The sequence below is a fragment of the Tyto alba genome, unplaced genomic scaffold (genome assembly GCF_018691265.1).
Source record: "Tyto alba isolate M040663 unplaced genomic scaffold, T.alba_DEE_v4.0 Super-Scaffold_38, whole genome shotgun sequence".
Classification (NCBI taxonomy): Eukaryota; Metazoa; Chordata; class Aves; order Strigiformes; family Tytonidae; genus Tyto; species Tyto alba.
Genome location: NW_024881313.1, coordinates 35,645,077 through 35,670,679, shown reverse-complemented (window position 1 = coordinate 35,670,679; position 25,603 = coordinate 35,645,077). Strand labels below are relative to the sequence as shown.

At 39.5% G+C, this 25,603-nt stretch overlaps 2 protein-coding genes across 3 annotated transcripts in view; one reads left to right on the top strand and one right to left on the bottom strand.

The window, feature by feature from the left end:
• The first annotated feature begins 7,269 nt into the window (after positions 1-7,269).
• GORASP1 (golgi reassembly stacking protein 1) lies at positions 7,270-16,813 on the top strand. 2 transcript variants are annotated; one of them, XM_042801796.1, is made up of 9 exons: positions 7,270-7,512; positions 9,831-9,911; positions 10,985-11,188; positions 11,865-11,951; positions 12,315-12,445; positions 12,976-13,117; positions 13,627-13,771; positions 14,130-14,285; positions 14,990-16,813. In XM_042801796.1, the coding sequence occupies exons 1-9, from the start codon at positions 7,450-7,452 to the stop codon at positions 15,271-15,273; spliced, it is 1,293 nt and encodes a 430-aa protein (XP_042657730.1). In that variant the 5' UTR covers positions 7,270-7,449; the 3' UTR covers positions 15,274-16,813. The 2 variants fall into 2 exon arrangements, with proteins under 2 accessions (XP_042657730.1, XP_042657731.1); XM_042801797.1 differs by lacking the exon at positions 7,270-7,512 and adding an exon at positions 7,753-7,944.
• Positions 16,814-20,957: 4,144 nt separating this feature from the next.
• Positions 20,958-25,603, bottom strand: part of WDR48 (WD repeat domain 48) — a 28,125-nt gene continuing 23,479 nt past the window's right edge. Inside the window, exons 17-19 of the mRNA XM_042801794.1 lie at positions 25,037-25,113; positions 23,559-23,751; positions 20,958-22,956 (exon numbers count right to left, since the gene is read on the bottom strand). Of these exons, the coding sequence (XP_042657728.1) occupies positions 22,861-22,956; positions 23,559-23,751; positions 25,037-25,113 (366 nt within the window). The 3' untranslated portion in view covers positions 20,958-22,860. The remainder of the gene's footprint in view (positions 22,957-23,558; positions 23,752-25,036; positions 25,114-25,603) is intronic.

The following is a 25,603-nucleotide window of genomic DNA, read 5'->3' as shown; positions in this document are numbered from 1 at the left end:
GAGATCATGACCACCGACCCAACTCAAGACCAAAAAGCCCTGCCCTCCCAATGCCTGTGAAGAGCATGTGTGCTAATTTACATGGCAAGTGAGGTTAATTTAAATATAACTAACCAACAGGAGATAGAATGGTAATTATGGACCCAATAGTGTAAATTTAGATAAGTTTTTACTAGTCATGTAACAAAATAGATAGGCTATAGTTCCCCCGTGGGGTGTGTTAGCTTTGTGTGGTGTCCTAGCTTTGTGGAATTACCACCCAGCACCCATCCCTGCGCAGACATGAAATAAAAGAAATACCTGGCCCCTGTGTGCATCGGGTCACGTGCCGGGTGAAAGAACCCTTCGTTGGGGATAACGTTACCACGAGCCCCGGCCTGTGCAGTGGCGTGGAGGTTATGTCTGTGCCCAGTCTCAGATTGTGGCCCTGATCTGGATTCGTTGGCTTAGTTGGTTGGAAGAGGAAAGTTCTTGGGCCCTAACACCCTGCCAATGTCCAACACACTGGGCTGACACAAATCACAGTGGCTGCCCAGTGCAACCAAGTGACCCAACCACCAGCCAGTATGGTCAACAGAGTCTACAATGCTGTTGGCTGACTTACTGTAGGTGTCTACTTTAGATAAACTGAATAATTCTCCACTTTCTACACCTCCGCTGACTATAATGGGAGGTTTGACACCTAAGGCTTGAGTCTTTTGGCTGCATGTAGCTGTCTTGTATCATTTGAGATGCCATCTCACCTCGCTTTCAGATACTGCTCCAGAAAGGCACTAGTACCCTGTTATTGATGTCTAGCAACAACAGTCTTGTTCAAACTTCTCAAGTACCCTGAATCATCACAGCTGGCACTGAAAACCTGTCTTTAAGCAAAAGAATCAGGACCATAGGCATTATATAGACACCTTAACATTGACATGAACACCACCCTAATAAGCACTATTCTACCAAGGACAATAATACTGCCATCAAATAGTTTCCAACTCAAAGTCAAGTTCACTTTTTTCAAAACATATCAAGCAGTAAAATGCATCTTTTGAAGTAAGTTCAGCATCTTTAAGATGAACAAAAACACTTTTTTCAGGACAATGAAGGTCCTGTAAATCATCTGCACAAGTTTGAGATGAAATTAATCTCCTTAAGAAAATGCAGTTTCAACAGGTTTGATCTACTAGATGCTCTTCCTTTTATTTCTGAATAATAAATTTCTGTAGTCTGTCCTCAGTAATGCTTAGTTCCCACTCCCAATTATTTTGACCAAAACATTATTGCTTATTCAGTGTCAACTTCTTTCATCATCTTAAAATTTATTATAGCCATATTATTACAGAAATATTTTGTATTGATAATGAGTGAAGAACCAATCTTCCATTAAGATATTTCAAAATTATTGAGTTTTTTTAACTAATTAAACTCATTCACAGAATTTCCTCTGAATTGCAAGCTTGCTTCTGAAGCTTATTGAGTTCAGATGGTTAATATTTTAAAACATTTATTCCTTTGAAATTTTGAATTTGAATGTTTACTCCTTTATAATTTCTTATGAGTTCTACAGAAAACAGTTCTGAAAGAGGCCAAAGATCTTTATTCACACTACACAATTCTTCTGCCATACTAAACAATTATTTGTACAATGGGGATGAGAAATCCTTAATTACAAGAGCTACAGCCGAGAACTCTCTGTTTTTCTCCACTAATTGAAAAAAAAAGGAATTTATGACTAACTCAGGTGCAGCTTTTTATACTATATCTACTTATCTAAGCATATTTTAGAACAGTCAGCATGCATTTCACATATCAACTTTCATTAGCACAGGAACATTTAGAAAAGACTGATACAGCAAGCAAACTGTAATTGCTAAGCATACAAAGAGCTTTGAAAAAGAGCAGTTAAAGTTTACAGTACTCTGCAGAATCTGTTAGTTCTGTATTATATTGTTTTCATTCCATTACCATGAATGATAAATGACATTTCTTTCAAAATTCAGTATCTGCAAAACCAACGACCTCACACAGATATCATTGTGTGAAAATGCGGTAACACTGCATTATTTCTGGTGGCCTAAAGCCCTATAACAATCAGAATATATTTCTAATGACATGTCGGTTGTTATGTTTTTAACCTTGTATTACCAATTATTTGGTTGCTATCATGTACTGATTTTATCATAAAAGGAAAATCCTCTGTTGACAAAGCATTCTGGAAAATGTCTCTTAGCTACTGGGGAATAACTTTTAGCTTTTATTAACAATAATACAATCCTATTTTCACTATCTAATACACAATTAACAGAATAAAATCTTAAAAGTAAGATTTCAAAAAGTATTTACTAAGAAACTTGACAACAGTGTTCATCCATCAGTTACGGAGTAGCCCTTTTTGACGACATCAGTATGCAGGTAGGTAACCTGTACAGTGTCACAGATATGACCAGACAGGCCTCTTGTATATTTTCAAAAACTCTTTTAAATTCAGACTCTTTCCTATATAACACATTTCAGGAGAAAAGAAGAATCACAGAAAGAAACAGGGGAAGAAGAGGCTTGAAGTTCTTCTTAAAGTCCATGTACCTTTTTCTCAGTAGTTCAGGATTTGCCTCTTTGTGGAGCAGTCTGTAAGACCTGTTCAGAAAGCCTTCTAATTCGAGACTCCTTGCCTTTGGCGTGTAACTACATCAAAGTAATTTTGAAGTCACAACCAAATGTAAGTAGACCTGATTAAACCATTATTTTATTTTCTCGCTGTAGAAAAAAAAGAAATGTTCTTCCTCCTGAGAAAAAGCATTTTGGATTAATGTACAAATATCCACAAAAAAAAAAATAAAAAAAAATCCCAGATTTACTAATAAATAAGAAGAGTAATATAGATAATTATAATCTTAGATACAGTATACATTAGTTTTTGCATATTTATATTTTCTTATATTTGGCTAAAAGTCTGATGATCTCATTTTACTTTTTAAATAATGAGAAATTCTGCCTTGTTATGAAATACCATTTATACATGACCTCTCTAGATCCAGGAGACATTGGCAGTATTTTATCAAGTCCTTCATAATTTCTATTCGTTAGCCATAAAAACATTCCTGCATAATTCACTAGTCCCTGCATTTTTCCAGATTCTTTTGTTTTCCAGCTCTAAACCAGCTTCACAATCTAGAAACAAATATTCAAGCTAAATCATGGTAAATGTGTTAAATTTTGAAAAGTCATGTAACGACAAAAACAGTCAAATGAGACAAGCCTCCTAATCTTTGAAACACACATGTAGGTAGCTTCTCAAATTGTGTTAATGAAATCAAAACTGTTCAGCATTTGACAGATAGGAAAGTACATCAGTAAGCTTTTCTCCTTGAGAAATTGTGTCTTTTAAATATTAATTATTTTTGAACAAGGGCACACTGAAAAACAATATACAATTTTTCACTGATATAGACTGTAAACCTCCCATTACCTTGTACGGGACTACATCTCAGTCCCAGCTGGTGCTGGACCTTAGGTCATTCCTGTGTGAGCTGCAAGTGTTAGGTATCTTTCAGGACCTTTGTATTCCTAAAATTTATTATCTCTAAAGAAGAAATAGCTACTAGTCAGTGTTCTCCTCCAGTGTCTGAAATCCTCTTGTGCTGGTGTTCTAGAAACATCCATGCAACTAGTCAAAATAAACCTTTAGTGTAGCACAGAATCATCTTCAAGGCAGCTACATGAAAATAAAATTTGATTTCTCTTCATGAGAATACCATCACGTAATTCTGCTATGCAATGCTTTTGTTTAATAATTCATTGAAGTCTCTGAGCTTCATATAAGAAATTGAATATACAAGCACTGCTTAAGTGTAGAATAAACATGAGCTAAATTATTTTTCTAACTAAAAAAAAATGTGTTGTAAAAGAGTTGTCCAGGGCAGATTAGATTTTTTCAGTAATTGTAGTGATGGCAGCACTATTTTCAGTAATATTTTATTTACCAAATTAGACAAAATATTACCCCAAAAATACATTTATCAAATCATCTCTAGATTTCTTTCATTCTACAACTCATAATTTAACCTGGATAAGTGAGTGAAACACTGGAACAATGTATTGCCAAGTTTCCAACTGTTGAAACTTGTGGCAAGTAATATGTAAAAGCATAAGGAAAAAAACCACAACCCTTTCCTATATTTTTACACCTTTTGTGTGCATAAATGAAATCCAAAAGACAACACAATAACACATCAGAATGGTTCTTTCTGGCTTTTCCTAACTGTAAGATAGCACCTTGTATCTGACCAGCAGAGACGTTGCAGATGGATGGCTGATTCAGAAGTTATTAGCAATTACTTAAAAAATTATTTGTATAAATGAGCTCCAGGCCACAGTCTAACTAGGTAATTTGTTTCTTTTCCATGCTCTGTCACAATAAGCCATTCTCAGTGCGTGCATGTTTCTACGATAGCTTTGTAAATTATGTGGAATAGCAAGGAATAATGAGCATTAACATCAACAACACTGTTTTGGGTCAAACCAAAGCTACATCTAGCCTACCCAACCTGTGGCAGCAGCTCCAAAGTGCCTAGCAATGACTAAGATTGGGACACGTGTAAATGACACTTCCTTCACACAATCTCCCAGCTTTCAGATGCCTTCAGCTCAGAAAATATCTTTTGTTGTACTGGTTTCTGTTTACATCCTGGCCCGCCCCAGATTTTTCTTCACTGAACTTGCCCATTGCCTCCTTGGGTCCAGATAAACTCTTGGCATCACAGTCCCCTGTGGTAGAGAGTTGCAGAACTCAATTAACTGTGAAGTGAAAAATCACCTCCTTTTGCTTACTTTGAATGTGTGCCCTCATAGTTTCAACAGTTCCCTTGTTATTAAATCGAAAGAGAGCAAACACTTCATTCCTGACTACCCTCTCCGTACCACAAATGAGTTTATAGCACATCCTCTTTTCAGTTGTCTGTCTTCCAGATGAAAAAGTCTGGGTTTACTTAATCATTCCCAATGCTTTAATCATAGCTGCTGCCCTTTTTCAAGCTTCATCATTTCTGCTTTTTAAATTTTATTTTAATGGGATGACAAGATGTGGGGAAACTATGAGTTTACACAGTAATTCAACAATGTCCTCTCTCTTAGTCTCCATCGTTTTCCTGATAGTTCTTAATAATGGATTTGCTTTTTGGCTATTTGTGATTTCGGAAATGACACTTTGTTAACTCTAGATCTCACTTCAGACTGTTGCCAAACAGCTCAGAGCCCACTATTTCACAAGCGGAATTAGTCAGGATTTTTCCACACACATATCTTCTTATATTTATCAGCACTTAATTATACCTCTGGTTTTATCGCCCACCTAATCTTCTAAGATCCTTCTGCAGTTCTGCAGTTGGTCCTTAGTTTTGCTACTCTGAATAATTCCATGACACCAGTACACTTTGTCATCTCACTGCTTATCTCTTTTTCCAGGACTTTTAGAATATGAAGCAGGGTCTAACTGTTTTTTTTGGATAACTCTTCAGATGATCTTTCCAAGCAGGACCATTCACTCCTACCCTGTATTTCTTATCTTTTAACCACTCATCTAAACAAAGATACCTTATGGTATTGCCTCTTAGTTTCCTTAAAAGCCAGTGATAACGCTTTGATAAAGGACTTTCTGAAATCTAAGCAACCAGATCACTCATTTCTGTCTGTTTGTTAACAGCCTTCGGAACCCCAATAGATGTGTGATATAGAACATCCCTTTATCAGAGCCACGCTGACTCTTCCCAAGAATAGAATACTCAGGTACTCACTATTATTTATTATAGTTTCTATTACTCTGTTGACAGAAGCTTGCAGACCTCCTCTTCAGATCTCTACTAGAATTCTTTTTTAAATAACAGGGTATTTGGTACTTTCCAGTTCACTTTTTTTTCTATGGTTTTATATTTCCGAAGTACTAACTTTATACTGGGATCACACTTTCTTCTCTGGCATCTACTTTTGGTATGTCTGAAGAATTATATCTTATTTCTATCATTTGTAGAAATACAATTACATGGTCAACATTGCAGTTTTTCTTTGGCACATCTGTTATATAAGACACACTGAAGAAAAGGAATTTAAGAAAAAAAAATAATTATGTGATAAGGTTCCCAAATATATGTAGCAGGAAACACAGAAAAATGTTTGGCACAATTTTATTTTTTCTGAATTCTGACTTCTACCATATGCTTAATGAATGCGATGCGGGGATCTGCAATCAGAGCTTAGAGATAACACTGGAAAAAGTTAATTAAAAAGGATCCTGAGAATATCCTAGTCCTTCTTCGGAGAAAAATTACCCAGTGTGATGGCTTTCAAGCATAAATAGCTACTGAAGTGGCAGGGAATTTAAGAGTTTCATTTGGAAGTGAAGGCAGAGGAAGGTGAAAGCATGTTTTCATCTTGTCTTTATGCATTACACTGGAACCACAGAAATTATGTGGATGGATCCTTTGGAAAAATGGTATCTCTGAGGTGAGAGTAAAAACCACCAAGGAGTTGTACTAAAATGCTTTTATACAGGAATGAAGGTACTCATGCAGGAAATCAAACTGGCACTTTTATATTAATAATGCTTCAAATTATTACTATTACTCTGACAACTTTCAGAACTTTTCCACTAATGAGTTAAAGGCAGATTCAGAAGAATTCATCCCAAGTAAAATGAAGTGAAGCAGGTAAGAAATTTCAGGGGAATGGAGATATTGCCACTTCTTAATAACTACCTAAACACAAGGCTCCCGATGTTATGAAAATAGCAGCAACACTGGACTATTAATTTCCTTCTTAAGCTATAATGCTGCAGACTGCCTCACCGGGTGGAAATACCTTTCTTGAAAGCAACACATAATATACGCCTACAGAGAGAAACAGAACAGAAACTCTTTTGAAATGTGCAAAGTAGATACTGGTAAAAAAATAACCACCTCTCTCCGGATTATAGTACCAGGGGTACAATTTTTAAAAGGCTGTTGGAATGAGAACGGATTTTTTTCAGAGATTTGTAAAAATATACGTGAGAAAAAAGAAAAAATTATGACGATGAGTGAGTCTGTTTCCGCCTCTTTCCGCCGGGATTCGCCCCCGAGCAACGCCCCGCCCCCCGCAACAACGCCCCGCCCCCCGCAACAACGCCCCGCCCCCCGCAGCAACGCCCCGCCCCCTAGAGGCAACGCCCCGCCCCCTAGAGGCAACGTCCCGCCCCCTCGAGGCAACGCCCCGCTTCCCCCGCCCCGTCGGTAAGGGGCGTCGCCGCGTCACGTGCCCCGCCGGGCCGGCAGGGAGCCGTGCGGAGCTTCGCTCCCTTGTCCCTCCGCCGTGTGTGGCCGCTGCGCTCGGCGCTCGCTTGCTCAGGCCTGCGGCCCCCCTAGGCTGAGGGAAGGGGGCGATGCTCGCTGCCGCCGCCGCCGCCGTTTGAGCCTCCGTCCCGCGGCGCCGGGCATGGGGCTGGGGTCGAGCTCCGAGGTCCCCGACGGCGGCGCCGAGGGTTTCCATGTACACGGGGTGAGGCGGCTGCCGCCGGGCCCGCGGAGGGAGAGGGCGGGAGGGCCGCGAGGGGCGGCGGGCGCGGCGGCGGGGCCCGTCTGCCCTTGTCCGTCCGTCGTTCCCCCCGCCCCGGTCCCGCTTGAGGGGGCTCGCTCGGGGCGGCGGGCCTGGCGGGTCCGGGCTCCCTGCTCCCGGCTGCCCGGCCCTGCCAGAAAACTGCCACGACGGCGGGGAGGGGCGGTGGGTGCCGGACAGCCGAGGGGAGCCTTTTGGGCGACTTTCGAGGAATTTTAAATACTTCAGTACAGCCCTCCTTCCTTTCTCCCCTCCAAATTCCATTGACTTGAAGATTTGACGAGTTTACGGGTGGATCTTTACAGCATCCTGGCTGCGGGGGTTAATTCCTGCGCCAGCCTGCGTTTTCCTGAGGGGCTACTTCTCCCAGGCGCTGTATGTAGATACAAATTTATTGTAACTCCTCCATCTGGCAAATCGCTCGCACGTTGGTTTAAATGCGTATCTTGGAGGGCAAGGATAGGCAGAGGTGGATTGCTGATAGCAGTTGTTGCAGAAGTTATAATTACATTTAGTTGGTGGTCTTCCTCCCTGAAATAAGAGTGGGAATGTTGCCACACGCTGCTTTCCACTTCAGCAGCAGCTTGTGTTTCTCAGTATTGCAAGATGTGTTTAGGGTACCAGTATTCTTATGTAATCTGCTTTTGTCAGTCTTCTTAACTGAATTACCTCTATCAGAAATTACTGTTGGTCATGAAATGCCTCCTGCTGTTACGTTAAATGCAGTGTACTCCTCAGCTTTCAGTACGGGAGGATGATTTTGGTGACCTATAGTATGCAGAAGCCAAAGTAACTTTTTTTTTTTACCTCTCCAGGGAATTCATACAACTTATGATATGGTGTCATTTTGAAAACTAAATATTGCAGGATTTTTTACAATTTACACCTTCGGGTGGGAATCTGTATGGCTCTTGGGCATCTGAGCAACAATGTTATGAGCTGCATAATAACTTCCATGTACTTCTTTTTCTGTGCATTTTCATCCTTGGCATTGTGTTACTTGATAGTTTCATGGGAAGGCTTCTTGCACATAATTAAGAATTTGGATTTAGAATAAACTTTTTTAACCTTTGGTTCAGTCTAAGCTGGCTGTTTGCTTTTGATGCAGTTTAGGGTTGTGATGAAAGCTAATACTTCATCCCCAGTTGGGCTTGCAGTGGTCAGTCTTGACTATTTAATAATAAAGCATGATTTTTTTTTTTTTTTTTTTGCTTTAAAAGCTTCTGCTGAAGTAACCATGCTATTACAGATGTATATTTTATAACTTGTATAGACAGTCATGCCAGCAAACGCCCCAATACCAATACAATTTTATCTATTAAAAAAAAAAGGTAGTTTGCTAACTCAAGACCAAATATGAGATGTAGCAATTTTAACTTTGCTAGCAACGATCTTCTTAATTTAGATGATGTGCAGGTTGTAACTTAGCACTTAAATTGTAGGATGGCTTTCAGGAGTCAGATATATTGCAAGTTAAGGGCTGTGCTGCTGAGTTAACAAAAAGTAAAGTTAAAAGCAGTTCAAACTGTTACCATGCTTGCAGTGGTTCCCTTAATATCACATTTACCTTGTATAAGGTATACTTTTGAAGTGGGTATACTCTCATACACTCTGCATATATTAAGTTCTGTGTAATGTTTGGTGGGTTTTATCCTGGCGTGAATGCATTCTAATAGGTATTTTCTGTATTTCATTATTGCATCTGCTCTAAGATAACTTGGTTATAGTGAAATTGAGATGTTGCAACTCTTATTTCTTATGAATCTTTTGTAAATGATGGCAATCTTCTTGACCAGTACTTGTGGTTAGCCATCCGTTTGTAGCATACTCCTTAAGTGCTCCTATTCCAATGTGCTGTAAATTGTGTTTATGTAAAAAATGGGTGTGATGTAATTGAGGTCTCTCGATGTGCTCAGGCTATTAGTAGCATGGAAGAAAGTTTTCAAAGTGCTGCTTCAGACTTAAGCACTTCTCCAAAGTCTTCAGTATTTATTAATTCCATGCTGTGCACTCTGACTCGCAATACTTGTGTCTTGTATGGGGTTAAACCCCTGTTTTTTACAATTTAGTTTGGACACCTGTTGTTCATAGTTTTATAAAAATAAGTTCACAATTGCAGACTGTTTCCTGAGGCCTGCCATTTAGTATCTTATCTCTGGTTCACGACAAATGTAAATATTGAATTAAGTGTAAAGATTAACACTGTCACTTAATGTAACTAGAGAGCAATGTATAATAAAAATAAAATGTATGTTTTGCAGGTTCAAGAAAACTCCCCGGCTCAACAAGGAGGACTGGAACCTTTCTTTGATTTCATCATTGCCATAGGACACACTAGGCTTGTAAGCCTCAAATGATTTTATTGTTGTCTTTTTTTTCCCTGCATGAAATACGGGTATTGTAATGATGAAAAGCGGAAGCCAAAGCTGTTGCAGTAAAAAAAGCTTTGCATATTGGAGATTGTATATGGCATTAAAAAGGCAAAGTAAAACTTGGTGGTGTTCAAAGTCTCCTCTCTGGCTGGATCCAAATTTGAGGAAAGAGTCTTATTTATGCATTTACTCACTTTAACTTCCTAACAGATTAACACAATGTTTATGGTATTACTCATTCATCCATGCTTTCTGCTACAAGGTGAATATTGAGCTGGTGAGTCAATGGTAAGAGCTCAACATTTGTTCAAACAAATGTGTTTCAACATTTGATAGAACATGAAAAAGAATCAGAGGCTGTCTGCTTTTACTTTAAGACTGGGAACATGGTTTCTGTATGTTGATTTTTGGTTTGGGTGTGTTGTGTTTTTTTTTTTTTTTTTTTTTTCCTTTGTTTGTTTAAAAAGCTCACAGCTTTGGCTGTGTGCTTCACTCTAGCAACATACAAGCTGAATTAATTAAGTTTGTCTTGCTTTTATTAGTGGGGGTGTCTTTCTTTCTGGAAGTGATCATTATACTGGTAGATTTTGGTGGAAGATCGTTTAATCTTTTAACGTGACAGAAATAATGATAATACTTTAAGCTGCTCCCGGATAGTCTGTCCTTTCACAGCCGGTTTGCAATGACTTGGAAGGGTTATTGAATAAGGACTGGGATCAGAGGCATGAAGTAAAATGTTGCTGCTTATTGTTAGACTACATAGTTGAGATCTAATATTGCTGATATGATTTAATAGCAGTTCTTCATAACAGGAATGTAAGTGATGAAACGGAGTAATAGTAAGTACTTATGTAAAGGGACAGGAGCTGACAGTGCTGACTTCTTTATAATAAAAGAAAATTGAACTGCTGGGACTGATCGTGAAACACAGAACCTAAACGTCAGTGTTTTTAGTTATTTTTATTCAAATTCTGCCACAGGTGTGACATCTGTGTTACAGGTGCAACTGGAAATAATGCTGTATCTCTTTCTGTGCTCTACAGAATAAAGAAAACAATATGTTGAAAGATCTGCTGAAGGCAAATGCTGAAAAAGCAGTGAAGCTGGAGGTGTATAATATCAAAACAATGAAAATAAGAGAGGTGGAGGTGATCCCGAGTAACATGTGGGGAGGCCAAGGTCTGCTTGGAGCCAGTGTGAGGTTCTGCAGTTTCCAGGGAGCCAATGAACATGTGTGGCATGTTTTGGTGAGACAGAATTCTTCGGTGGCTTCTTAGTGTTCGTACAACCTTGTTTTAAAGTATAATGTTTAGAAATAACTTGTATGTAGAAGTACAGTACTGAAATCACACAGAAGAAGGGAACAGAGTCTTGAAGGTTTGTCTGAGCTATTTGAATAGGGACAAGTACTGGGTGACTGTTAGTGTTGCCTGTCACTATGGAAAAAATTAACTGCGTCCCAGTTTGACCAAATAGTGTTTGATGGGAAGAAGGTCTTTTTGTCTTATGTTGGAGAATCACTGGCAAAAGCAAAAGGATTCTCTCCTGATTAGTGTGTCTGTGTTGGCTTTAACTTCATTAAATTAATATTAATGTTACAAAAAGCATCAAAAAATATTTTAAGAGGGAGAGCTGAAAGAGTAGAACTGAATAGGAAAGACTGTTTTGTTTCTGGTTGTTTAAACAAATGCAACTTCTCAACAGCTTCAGAGTATCTCATTTTGAATTGGTAGCATCTCGGTCTTTCTTACTCAGTATGTTTTACAAGAGGTCACACCTAGATGTAGGCTGTTCAAGAACTTCTCTTTAGTCCCATAAACAGAATGTTCTTTTCCTTCTTGTTTCTGGAGTTAGCTTTCCTTTTTGATCTTGGGGTAGTTTATCCCGCTGCACGTGCAGGTGACACGTGCCACTCTTCCACAGGATGTGGAACCTGCGTCTCCTGCAGCTCTCGCCGGTCTCCAGCCGTACACCGACTACGTTGTTGGATCCGATCAGATTCTTCAGGAGGTAGGGCACGTGTTCCTTCGAGCCGTAATTGTCTTCATGCCTGCCAAGTGCATGTTGTCAGGTTTGGATTTTTTTATCAATCTAATTGCGTGTACATCAAATGTATGGGGATAGTGTTTGGGGATTTGGGGAGGGTGATGTTTGACAGGTGCTTTAAGGTTGAGGTAAGCGTTATCTTTTTTTAATGTGACAATTAAAAAAAAAGTTGCCCCTAAAAATCGAACTACACTAGTGAGTTTTAGTCTGCCTCTGGGTTTTTAATATCTCACATTGAAGTAAATAACTATGTAAAATGCTGACTTGCTTCCAGCTCCTTGTCTTGCGCGTTTGAGTTTAATAACTAGTACTTTCTTTTTTCCTTAGTCAGAGGATTTCTTTTCACTGATTGAATCCCATGAGGGGAAGCCGCTGAAGCTGATGGTTTATAACACTGAAGCAGATTCCATTCGTGAGGTAGTTGTGACTCCCAATGGAGCCTGGGGTGGAGAAGGAAGGTACTGCTCTCCAGTCAGTCACTGGCTGATGATGGTTATACACTCCCTGTAAATGAGCTCCCGTTAAATTACAGCTTGTTGTTTTCAAGTTAAGCCTTGTTTCCTTACACTTGTCGCACAAAACTGTTTATCTTTTCAGAAAAACACTAGCTTAGAGCTAGGTTTCAGGCATGCTCTGGGTCGAATCCTGTTTGAATTGAAACGAATGACAAAACCTGGGTTGACTTGCCTCGCAGCAGATTCACTAGCTACATTCTCATAGTCAGCAGTTAAAGCAAGAACAAAAGCCACATCAGGTCATATTTATATATTTTTGTAAAGATATAATCAACTGAAAGCTAAGCTATGTATGTTTAAATGTCCATTGCAGAGTGCTCCTTGAGTACTATAAGTGAAATGATTCTTACAGCTAAGTATTTCTTGCTATAAAGACTCAAATGCTTTTTGTTTTAAAGAGTCAAAATTTTTAAAATGCTTATAGCTTTAAGAACACCTTTTTTTTTAACTCTTGTTTTACTTGTCTTGTACAGTTTAGGATGTGGTATTGGATATGGCTATTTGCACAGAATTCCAACACAGTCTATAATATCAAAGAAAAAGCCAGAAAGCAAACCACCTTCACCCTTACCAGAAGGTGAAACTCCTGTACCATCTACTAATGGTTACACAGAGGTATGTAGGAAATAAGTTCATATCCCTGGCATGTTCTCTGGAATTTCAAAATTTTCTATTTGTTGGAGCATTCATAATACAGTATATTTGAGTACAACATACACTTTTGCTTGAATGGAGTTAGGTGAAGGGGGAAGGTGAGAGCTGATGCTGCTGAGCAGATGACAGATCACCAGTGTTGGCTGATAAAAACTTTTGCCAGGTATTTTCTTCCTGTTTTGAAGCCTTATGTACTACAGGTGTATCGGTCAACGAGAATCACCCTGCTTGCTAGGAAGTACAACACATCTACCAGAATTAAGTATGGACTGTTCTAAGAACATACTGTCTGTAAAAGCCTACACTGACACATGGCCTCGTCAGTGGTTTGATTATCAGTTTCAGCATCACAGGTTCTCTCTGTATTGGTGTACTTGGAGACTCAGGCAGAATGCTTTCATAGGAAGGTCATCTTCAGGTGAAGCTTTCAGTATAAAAAAATGCTTTTCCTTCTTGCTGTGTTATTCCAGACTCCGTTATTGGCGCCTACTTCTCAGAGTGACAGCTCTGAAATAATTACGAACTTGGATCATTCCACAGATAAAGAAATGAGCGGTCATTCACCAGAAAGCTCACTTTCTCCTCCTCCCCCTCTCCAGAGAGTTATGGATCCAGGTATATTTTCCTGAGTGCTTTTTTCAGCAATTCTTTAGAGGACATCAAAGTAAACTGGTAAGGTCTTAACCAAGTTTGAGACTTAAATACAGAACTATGAGCATTAGTGGTTGTTTTCCTTGAAGTTTTTGACTTCACTGGATTTCAGAGATGTAAAATCTGGGTACTGTGAACCTGACTGAGGTTAACATTCTGCAGAAGTCTTTCCCCTGATGTCAGCCAACATTTAGGTTAAATTTATTTTCATTTAGTGGGGAGGGGACTTCACTGACTTCAGTCTGGATATAATGTGACTTTTTGAATCTACAATTTTGTGTTCCATCTAAAACAGTACTGTAATATTTGCCTTCTCCTTCAGGATTTCTAGATATGTCTGGTATTTCATTTCCTGAACTCACTAACTTAACAAAAGTGTCCAACATGTCTTCATCTGTCTCCTTCAACATGTCAGCAGCAGATGCTTTAGTGGGCACTGAAAAGTTAATGTTGAACAACGATGCTTCTGCTTATTTTGGTAAGTATTCAAGGTTTTCTCTAGGCCTCTGACCTAATTTCTGGAGTGGCATCAACTCGCACCTGCTCAATGGTATCATGCTTTTTGGAAATAAGCCAACTTTAAGAAAAATCAGAAGGGGTTTGGCTAAAATGAGATGGAAAAGATAGCAGAAATCAGGTGAAGTGGACAAAAACTAATGGGCTTTTTTATAAGGTTATAGAATGTGTGCCTTTTTCTTTAAATTAAAATGCTGATGATTCAAATTAAACTGACCTTAAAAGTAGCTATTTCTAAAATCAGTGTAAATGAATTTTTGTACCGCAGGCTTGTCTTCACAGTTGCAAAGTAAAAACAAAGTTGCAATCATCTTAATAGTGACTTTTGTATTAAAAAAAAAAAAATCTTCACATTATGGATGCCTTTCCCTTTTAAAAGGTGGGGTGACTAGGAGTTGTAACACAGAGTAAAACTTCTCTAGCATAATAGTAGAGCAGACCAAATGGTCTGTGGTCTCTTAACCTGCTTGCACCATCAGCTTTTCTGGATTTGGGGAGAACTGAATAAACACAGCCCATGTATGTGCCATTTGTGAATCTGGTTATGTGCTAGTACACGGTATCTCAGTCAAGTTGATTTTTCTAGACGTATGGGAGCCAGAGGCACTGTCTGTTAGCCTGACACGTTTTGGTTTTTTTTTTTTTTTTTTTTTTACAATTTCCCAGAAAACTCCCCAGCTTTGGACCCTGAAGATATAACCATGTATTCCGAAGGCTCAGTCAAGCAGCCTGAGTTGGACAACCTACTGCCTTCTGTTCCATCGTTACCTTCTTTTGCTCTTCCTAATGAAATTTCTTCAAAAACAACACTAGGAACTGATCCAGATAACCAAGAAACAAAGCTGCTCTTAAACAGTATCGAGAGCTCGTTAACCAGTACTCCTGTGAAGGCAGATGATGCAGCAGCATGTGAACAGAAAGAAGCAGCAGCTGTACAAGATCATGAGTGAAACGATGCTGCTTTTGTTTACAGACTGTCATATGCTGTAATGCTACAGCTTGGAGTATTTTTCTGATCTTGAAAGAATTATGGTTACTCTATTTTGTTAGTGTAGACAGTATTATAAAAGAAACTACACAAAATACATATCCTATTGTCTTTTCCAATCACTGTTTAATGGATTGATCTGTGTTCAAACTTTGCTGTCCAAAATCACCAAATTAATGGAGAAATTAATGCAGAAACACGTTGGAGACTGGCAAAATGTCAAGTTCCTGAATTCACATTTGCTTACAAATGCTCCTGAATGTATTTCTGAAGGCACTCTGCCTGAACAGTGACACTTAACAATGATTTTTTTTCAGGATGATTGATGGCATTAAAAAAAAGTATTTATGGTTTTGACTTGCTGGAAGGCTTTTTGAAGGGCACAGTTCTTATGACTTTCAAGGCATTTCCTACCCTAAGGTATCTTTATTCCTACTTACTATTCTGCAAACTGTTGTTTTTCTCGTTTAAAATTGTTGTTTTTCTTGTTTTAGGGTCCATTCTCTGTAACAGTTATTTATGTACCTTTTCTACACCTACTGTTGCAGGAAGGGAAGTACCATATGGTTTGGAGTTGCAGCAGAGACACGGGACAACATTATGTTTGTGGGTCCTGTCAGTCACTTCAGTTCTAGTGGACCCTGGGGTGGTCTCACAGTTTCTTAAAAAAGAAGTAGGACAGAAATTGTAATGACTGAAACAAACTGAAGTCAAAGATGATTTTTCATGTGTGTTTTCAGAGTGATTAACACTTTCAGTAGAGATGAATACGTCTCTAGTTTTTGTAGAGACAGAGAAATAGCTTTTCTTGAGTTGTGCTTTTCTATTTACCTATTTGTATTCTTATTTCAAATTGTAAGTTTAAGACATGAGGCTGGAACATCCATTGCTTTTTGCAGCTTCTTTGTTTGCACTTGTCTTCAGATTGCTTTAATTGTTCATTTCATGTTTGCTATTACATGCAGAAGCTCCATGGATGTTTTTGTGCCCCCCAGAGCAATGACTTATCTTGGCATTTTAAAGCTGCTGACTGGGAATAACTTCAGTGTAGTTGGTACAGTTAATGTGGTGAAAATCCTTCTTAAATTAAGAGAATGGGGTACAAGGTTAGGGGGTGTGTGTAAGCTATAAACTATATTTAGCACTATATTGTCTAATTTTCACTTCTGTCTCCTGATCAGATCATCATTGTGCCTGATGGAGATCAAGTGAAAAGAGTGCAGGCAAAGTCACAGCATGAGAGGGCTTCAGCTGACTTACACCCTCACATAAAATCCATCCTTTGTCTTCCTTCCTCTCCCTTGTTAGTCTTAAATACTGTTTTCACATAAACTGCAGTAGTTCTGAACAGGGTGGTCAAAATATATTTTGCTTTAAAGAAGAATGCATTAAGCCCCAATTGCAGGGAGTAGAATTAAGAGATTTGAAATAGATTTCCTCCTTTTTCCCCCTCAATTGCTACAACTGTGAACAAACACTAAAAATAAATGTAATGTAAGCTATTGGTCTCAGAGCCTGATGACACCTAGGAGGGGATCTATTTGTCTTTTTGTTGTTGTTTAGAAACAGTCCTCACTAGTCTTAGGCCTTTGTCAAAATTGGTTTTGAGCTCCTAGTAGCTCATTTAAGTGATACTGTACCATAAACACCCTTTAGAAATTTAAGAGCAGGGAATGTCAAAACTCACACTAAACTTTAGATGTCACAGGAGTAAATGGCTTAACACTGAGAGCAGTCCATGTCCAGCCTATTTTGTGTTAACTGGCTCATGGAAGGGGAGGGGGGAATCTTCATATAATCATGAAGGCTTGATTCTTTTTTTTTTTTATAACATCCAAGAAGAATGTAGAAAACCAAATAAATAGAAAATTAGGCCTCTAGCAGTGGTATGCTGTATTTTCCTAACCTATAACTTTATAATCTAAGTGCTAAATGAGGTGAAGAGATAAACTTCCTCATCGCCTTCCTTTTGTCTTGATAATTTAGAGATTACTTTTTGAGATGCCTGAAGCTACCCCCCCACTGAAACAAAGAGAAGTAGAAAGTACTGTCTTACTTATGGGTACAAAAATGAAAAAGCTGATTAGATTTCAAAATAAAACTTAAACCAAATCATAGTAGCTCCTTTGGGAGTGGTTAGATTCGGAGAGGATCCAATTCTGCTCTTGGTACAAGCGCAGACAGCAGGAGCCATCCCCTCCAATACAGCCTCAGTGCTGCAGACCAGGCTGGGGCACTTGTGATACCTTACTGCTGCTGACACCTTAATTTGAGGAAAATTCAGGAACAGATTGACCAGGTACTACTGCTGAAAGAAATGGACTGGAATAATAAAGGTAGTGTTGTACTTTGGCCTGAAACAAGTAGCGTGGCTGTAGAAGACAGAGCTATCTTTGAGTGAAAGGGCTTGAATTTTGTGTTTGGGATTTGAAACAAATCTACCCTCAATCAGCTCCTGTTTCCAGAGAAGTAGGAGAGCTGTATAGTACCTTGTTTGCCTCTGTAAACCTGACGGATAGTTGTTTTGCAGCCCCAAGAAGGCTTATCTCAGCAGAGTCACAAGGAGGAGGAGGTCACCTCAGAGGGCCGTGTACGCAGGCGGCAGCGGTGGCTGTGTGGGACACGGCCCCGCGCTTCAGGGTGGCCATACACACGAGGATAAGCTTCCAGACCTCAGCTGCTCTCTAATAGCCAAGCCTGAGGCCAGGAGTGTGGCAGATTGAACCCAAAGAGGCTAGCGGAGCTTGAGTGTTACAGCAAGGATTGGGTAAAGCTCGTCTCCTCTGAGCCAGGCCCTCCCTCCACCCAGATCCTCACAGCTCTGCTCAACAAAGGCTGGAGCAACTCGGTCAAGCCTTGCCCGGAGCAAGGCTGACTGCAGCAGGTGGGACTGAGCCCTCCCGGCTGAAGTGAGTGACTTGGAGAGCACTAACCCTGTACCAGGAATGATCCTGACCCCCAAAAAATCATGATGAGGAAATAACCATCCTAGAGCTAAACATACAAATCTCATTATTATAACAGCAATACAGAAGCTGAACCAAGTCCAGCTGAACTTGAATGTCTGAAGGAATGTATTCAGTGTCTTTAAGGTGAACAACTATTGGCAAGAACTGTTGAAATATCAAATTCAGGGACTGATGGCTTTGTTTTCCCTCCTCAACTTTCACAGCAGGCTTGACAAGTTACTCAGTCTTCTAGGCTGTGCTCAGAGGCTGCTCATCCGAGTTGCGATGCTTGACTGAACTCCTCTTAGCTCTAACTGAGAAACGCTGCAGGAAGACAGACTGCACAGATCACACCCACTCCCCGGAGTGCAGATGGGCTTGAATCGTGCATTTCCAGCCACTCAGGAGTTCAGAATTCAATCTCCCCTAGCACTAAGGATTACTGCACTATCTGGGGTAGTGGGACACTTCAGCTAACCCCCTGCTCCTGCCCCACAAACTGAGAAGAAATGGAGAGCAGCAGAGGCAGCCTCCCAGGGAGAAGCCTTTAATTCAGCATTCCCCTCAGCACTCTGATGTTTCTCCATCTTTCCCCATCACTGGGAAAATATTTTCGTCTCCAAACAGTTACAGAAGAACCAGGCACCACTGCCTCTGGCTGTTAAATGAAAGCAGCTACAGGTTGCTCATTGCACTTGATTTGACTGTTATTCTTATTTCCTGGGCATTGCCACTAACGTCCACACCTCCTCCCTCTTTGCTTTTGCCTTAAGCAAACGCTGATTTGCATTGGTTCTGCTGTAATGGCAATTTCAAAGCAATTTTTTGGATTAGGTTATATTTCTAAACTACAAAAAGTAATTAAGTATTCACAGTCCCATTAAAAAGATGGCTAGAACAGTGTCACAATATCCTCAGAGAGAGAGCAGGCATGTCCCACCCAGTCCCTACCAGTCCCTCCGGTCTGCATGATGTTTGTACAGCTGCTTACAGAAAAAGCTCCACCACATAGTACAGGAAACAATTTTAGTCAATTGCTTTCTTGATATTTAAGGGTGTGTGTGCTTTTAGCAATTCCATTATCTAGCTGGGTGGTAACTCCACCTGGCTCTCTCTGGGAGCCATCAGCACATGGACAAGTGTAAGATCGTGTGCTTAAAGACTGAAGCCAAATGTCAAGTTCAAGAAATTTCTAGGGATAAAGTTTGAATCAGACAGGCCCTCTGTGAAAGAAAAAGTGATACCTTGGTATAACGTACTGGCCAAAATTTGGAGTCCTGTAAGTGGATTCAACAGCCCCTCTGTACCTTCACCTCTGGCAAACACCTTCTCTCCCCTTCCCTGGCACCTCCACACTAACTCGCCTCAGCAAACTGACCTCTGCCACTTCCCTCTCTCCCCGCTGAGTCGGCAACTCTCAGATGGACGTGTTGAACAGATCCCCACACTCCAGCCTGCGGGACCTGAGCCAGGGGACGGCCGTCTGCCCAGAGCTCCCCACACTGCTCGGCTCAAGAGCGACCGAGGGGCGCACGGTCAGGCCCCTCACTGCCTCTCTCCCGTGGAATAGGGGACTTACTCGCTCAATTGTTCCAGTCCCTTGTTTTCCCACCACTCAGCAATGAGGTAGAGCTACTTTATCTCCTGCCTAAGGCTTATTTTGAGTATTTATTCTTCAGTGTTGCTAAAAGTTAATGCTAAATCCTTCAAGTGGTTCTTCGCTTCCTAAAATGATACTTGCACTTGAGCTGCAACTACTAAGCCTAGCTCTTCTGTTCTCAGCACTACCCCACCTCAAGAGAAAAAATAATATCCTGTCATAGACAAATTAAATGTTTTTCTGGGAGACATTCTACTAAATACTAGATTTATAACTCATTTCCATTATAAACTCAGAAATTTTAAAAAAATCTTCCACGAATCAGTAGCCTTTCCTATGATTCTGGCAAACGGGAACTCTGTTCACAATGTCCCGCTGAGCTCTGACTCTCACATTAACTCCTTAACCGCGGGCAGGGGCCTCTCCTGTTCCTGCTTTCAGGACTCTTACAGACAGCACAGTTCCAGAAAAGGTGATAGAAATTAAAGGGGAATAGCAAAAATCACCTCTCACTTGACACTCCATCTAAGATGGATGCTGGGAGCCTCTGGGAACACATTTGGTCACTGAATTACCGCGTCCTCTCCGATAGCAGCCCAGCGGACAGTCCCCACAGCAGATGCTTTGAGCATTCTCTACCGGCATCTTCAGCATGAGGAAACTCAGTCTCAGTTTCCCACGTGTCTCTTACAGGGCTGTAACCTTTTCACATCCAGAAAACTCGGTGCCAACTGGCACGAGTCACTTGTAGCAGGGCTGTTTTTTCTGATGCGCTACATTGCTGTTAGTTCAAAATATTTTCAGAGTACCAAAGCACGCACTGCGCAGGTGAACAGCATTACTCGAGCACATTCTCCACCTCAACAGGATCGCAGAGCTTGCACTTGAAGGCTTGTACGCTTGCTAAATTCCTATATTCAACCATATTGCATGATGATCTTTAAGGGAACTTGTTAAGGCACTGCCATTTCTTTAGCCACTCCATTACTTGAGGCTTCAAAGGACTGTGAAGTCCTTTGCAGTACAAGCATTAAATGGCAACGGTCCAAGCTCTAAAAGTACATTAATTGATCCAATACACAAAACAACTGGAAAATGTTTTAACTAAAGCCTTTTATTCTATACAACTGTGAAACATCATTTACTCTTCTGGCATTGCAGACTCTTCTGTCAATCTTTCCTGAAACTGTTTCGGGATGGTTAGAAAGGAAAAAAAAGAAAAATTACAACCTTGGCTGATTTCAAACAGAATCACTGGGAGCAATTCCAATGTATACAATGGGACAGCAAAATAACAAGGAAAAAAAAACCAAACCCAAACGATGCCTACTGGAACAAGCTAGACCCTTGCTATTAATAAATACAAGTCAGGACAATTTATCAATAAAAGTTACAGTTCTGTTTAACCATTTAATTCACAAATATCACTAAAAGTGTGCCGTCATAGCACAGCTGTGTCAAACTGAGCATACACAGAAATGGGGATTAAAAACTGAAACTGACTCTCAAAAGACAGGGAAGAAGACATGCTAGCTTAGTTCTGAACCACACTGTTTAAGCAATGAGTTTGTTTAGCTAGGTTAAGAGTGCAGAAGGTAATGATTTGGCTATTTCTTCAAATAAAATACGATGAAAAATATTTTACTTTTTGTTTGACCAATACAATCCCAGTAATACAATTTATTGGGACTTTCTTTAGGCCTCAACCTAAATCTTGATAGCAAGATACAGGAAGGGCAAGAGCATATGTCTCCCGAAGAAACTCGAATAATATACTGCCCTTTGAAGGCACTTGTGCTTCTGCTTCAGACAAGAGTAATTTTTACACACTTTCTTTACGAGGATTTGTAATTTGTTCTGGCTACAAATGGTTTTCTGGGACATCCCCACATTTTATCATGAAAAGCTGAAATGCCTTTACCCCCCTCCCCCCAATAAGTTAAACTCTATAAAAGACTATGAGTCTATGACAGTCACAGATTTTTAGAAATAACAGTGGAAAGAAGATCCGCATAAATCTATAACAAAAGAACAACTGCATATAAAACTTTGGAAAAGAAGAATAAGTATTTTTATATCATGAATATGAAATCTGCTGAGAAGTTTCTAAAGTTTAACATTAAACATATGAAGTTATTTTCAGAATGGTCTGAAGTTTTAACAAAACGTCACATAGTTTTGGAGCACAGTTACCAAAAATTAGACTAGTATGTCTCTAGAACTCCTAGGACACCTAGTGCAGGAAGTAGTTATATATATTTAAAAAAAAAAAATTCTTTAAGTTGCTGCAAAGCTTGTTCTTTCTATTATGATGCACAGCATCACTGGACTGACCCTACTACTACATTTATCTAGTGTTCTTATTCTGCACGTCAACAGCTCTCTAAAGCAAGAATTGAGTTGCAGTGTTAAAACAAGTCTGATGTTAACCTTTCATTTGCAATTAAATGGGCTGATTCTTTCAAGTATGCAACACCTGTTTTCTGTTTTCCAAATTTCTTTAAGTGGTAGAAATGTTTGAGTAACCTGTGAGAAATCATCATAGGAACTTAATGAACGGAATGTACTAAAAACACCTTGTGTGAAGTTCTGAATTATATTGTGAACACAGCGACTAATATGGCCAAAACTCTTTCATATCAAGCATGAGCAGATGAGGATAGTATGTTCTGGAAAAACAAAAGAAAAAAAGGAGGAAGCAAAAGTCTGCACTGGATTATCATCCGTTCTCTGTACACCTCACACAACACGAACCACTCAGGACTTCCCATCTCATTAGCTGAGACTAGGACAGACTTTAGTTTAAGTCATATAGATTTTTTTTTTTTCCTCTATATTACAGATCTATTAGTCACTTCAATTAATTGTATACTTTCCGTCCATACTGAGTCATTAGAAGTCTCATCTACCTTAGGGGTTCAGTGGGCTTCTATAGTACTACTCTTGGAACCAGTACAGTATGGTCAAGTAAATAAGTAACCATTTGGGTCCACCGCTCCCTTCACGTTGATTTCTGGCGATAATGAAGCGTCAGGTCACCACCACTCTTCCAAATGAAGTGCTTTACAGTTCGAAGGTCCATATTCGGATCCAAAACCTAAACAGTAAAAATTAATCTCTTATTCCACAAATCTGCTAGGTTGTCAGAAATTCAAAGATAAAACGGTCTGGTTGGGCAAAACAATCCTGTGGGTGACCTGGCAAAGACGAACCATGCAAAGGCTTAGACTTTTCAACTAGCAAGTAAGCCTGACACATTACTAAAAGATTTTAGCAACGTAACATATAACTAACTACATAGTACAACCGCCTCCTCAATATTTAATCTTCATGCACTTATTACACTTACTAGACAATTCATGTTTTTGGACAAATTTTAAACTTTGCTAGAAATGTGGAATTCAAAACATTCCAAAAATGCTAGAAATGGAACTCTGTAGAATTGTATTAAGTATGTTTGTTGAGAATGAGTAAGTAATCCTATAAAGGCTACTAGTCAGACCAAATGAAACAGGTGTACTTTGGCTATCTGCAGCTACCTGAACTTGCGTCAGCAGTAAGTTAACATGATGTCAAAGCATTTACTTAAAGATGACAGATAATCTATAGCATATTTCAAGCTCAGTATTAAGAAATTCACAACCGATTAACTGCTAGACATTGGTTTTGTTCACAGGCTAAAACACTCAAGTAACTTACCTGATCCTGGCACAGAAGTTCAATCTTCTCCTCTGCTAGCACAGCAATGTCCTCCTCTTTTTCTTGTTCTCCTGCTTTTTCATTATTGGAAGAGCTAGTCGTCTGAGACTCATTATCCAAGTTTATGATTTTCTCATACACGTGTTCCATCACTTTTCTCACCTGAAGCATATCACTTGCTGACAGTCGGTCTCTACATAAAGGTAAGCGAAATTTGGAAGGAAAAAACTTGAGAAACTGTATTTCTTATCTTCACAATACCTTAACCTCTAGCAGTCTATGCAAGTACTCAGATAAACTCTTTAAAAGTTTCATAGTAAATTATCAGGATCATCTAGAATACCACAATCATAACAGTTATTTATCCAAAGACTCGCACATGAAAAAGGACTCAGAGAAGTGATAAAATAGTCAAAAGACGGAATTAAAAATCAAACTTTAGATGAAGAGTATTGTGTACAACCCTCATTCTTTCAATAAAAAAGGGTTTAGTCAGAGGAGCACAGAGGCTATGGAACAGTGAAAGAGGTAAGCCAGAATATGTTGTTCACCCTACTACATGAACAGAAGGGTATCCCAAAGTAACGAGCAGCAGCATATTTTCCACAAAATATACAAAACACCTATGAAGCTCCTCTGTCCCAAATTGTGTCTGAATTGAAGAATTCAGTAAGACTTAAAGAACAACTAAGCCTTTGTGGAAAATACTGAAAATTGTTGCATATAAATGGCAGGCACACTGTCTATGACACTGACTTCCTATCTGATGACTTGCACTGATTTCTGTCCTGGGTTGAGTGAGTGGTGGAGTTTTTTGGTGGCAGGGGAGGGGGCTAAAGGGGCGGCCCCCTGCGAGAAGCTTCTTGAAGCTCCCCCAGCTCCAAGCCTGGCTCTCTGTCCCTTCTTACTGCTGGAAGAGAAAGGAGAGAGAGCCGCTGCGTGGTGGTTGGCTGCTGACCAGGCTCAAACCACGACAATTTCTAACCCATATAGCTCCCAGTTACAGCTATTGCAATAGGCAGACTACCTTGCATTCCCTACTGTCAGGCTTTGTGCCTTTTCCTTTTAAAAACCTAGTATTCATCACTCTTAGCAATAGGAACTGTAATACAGAACTGTGTTTCTGAACAGTGTAACAATCTGTAGAGTTCCTCTGTTTTCTGATTAAATATCACAAAAGACAAAGTCTAATTTCAGTAATTAGTTCTTGGACATTTTCTAGCATAAACTTAAGCAACTCCTCATTGAACTCAGAAGAAACCTAACCTATAGTTCTTTCAAATATTCTGATGTAATGCAATGCTTCACAGCAATGCTGCCTAAACGACTAGAAACTTCTACAAATTCATCAAGGATAATACAATTCTCTGGCAAAACGGTTTGGTTTTATTTTGGTTGGTTGGTTTTTTTTTTTTTTTTTTTTTTTGATCTTGCAATTCTCTTTTTGCAGTTTTGAGAGTCAAATACGCATTACTTACTTTTTTAGAGTTTTTGCCCCTGATGATGAATGAGGTTGGAGGTAGAAGGGAATCTTATTGAATTTGGGCATATTTTTCTAGGAGAAAACAAATTTGAAAAGTGTTAATTTAGGACGAACTGTTATCAGCTCCTATTTCTACCAGCTGGTATGTGAAGTACATTCAGCTCCTAATTACCAAAAACCAAGAGGGATGATTAATCAACATAACCACCACAGCCAACTTCCAAATTACTCATACTGCTCAGATGCTTCAATTTAGATGATGCACATATCATTTATCTTTTGAATATAAATTATCATTTATTGCAAAAGAATTAGAGGGCGTTAAAAAGACTGCAGCAATATGAAGAGTATTCTCTGTTCCCAAACTCCACACTTGAAATGGATACCAATTACACACAGGGCTTTGAATTCTTTTTCTAAGACTTTCTGTTAAAAGAGAGTGAGATAAATACCTTAACTGGATGCATCAAATAATAATTAACCTCAAAGGATCTTGAATACAGACCTTGAGACCAGTTATTTTAAAAAACAGCAGAGCAAAAATTTAAAATGCCATTTCAGA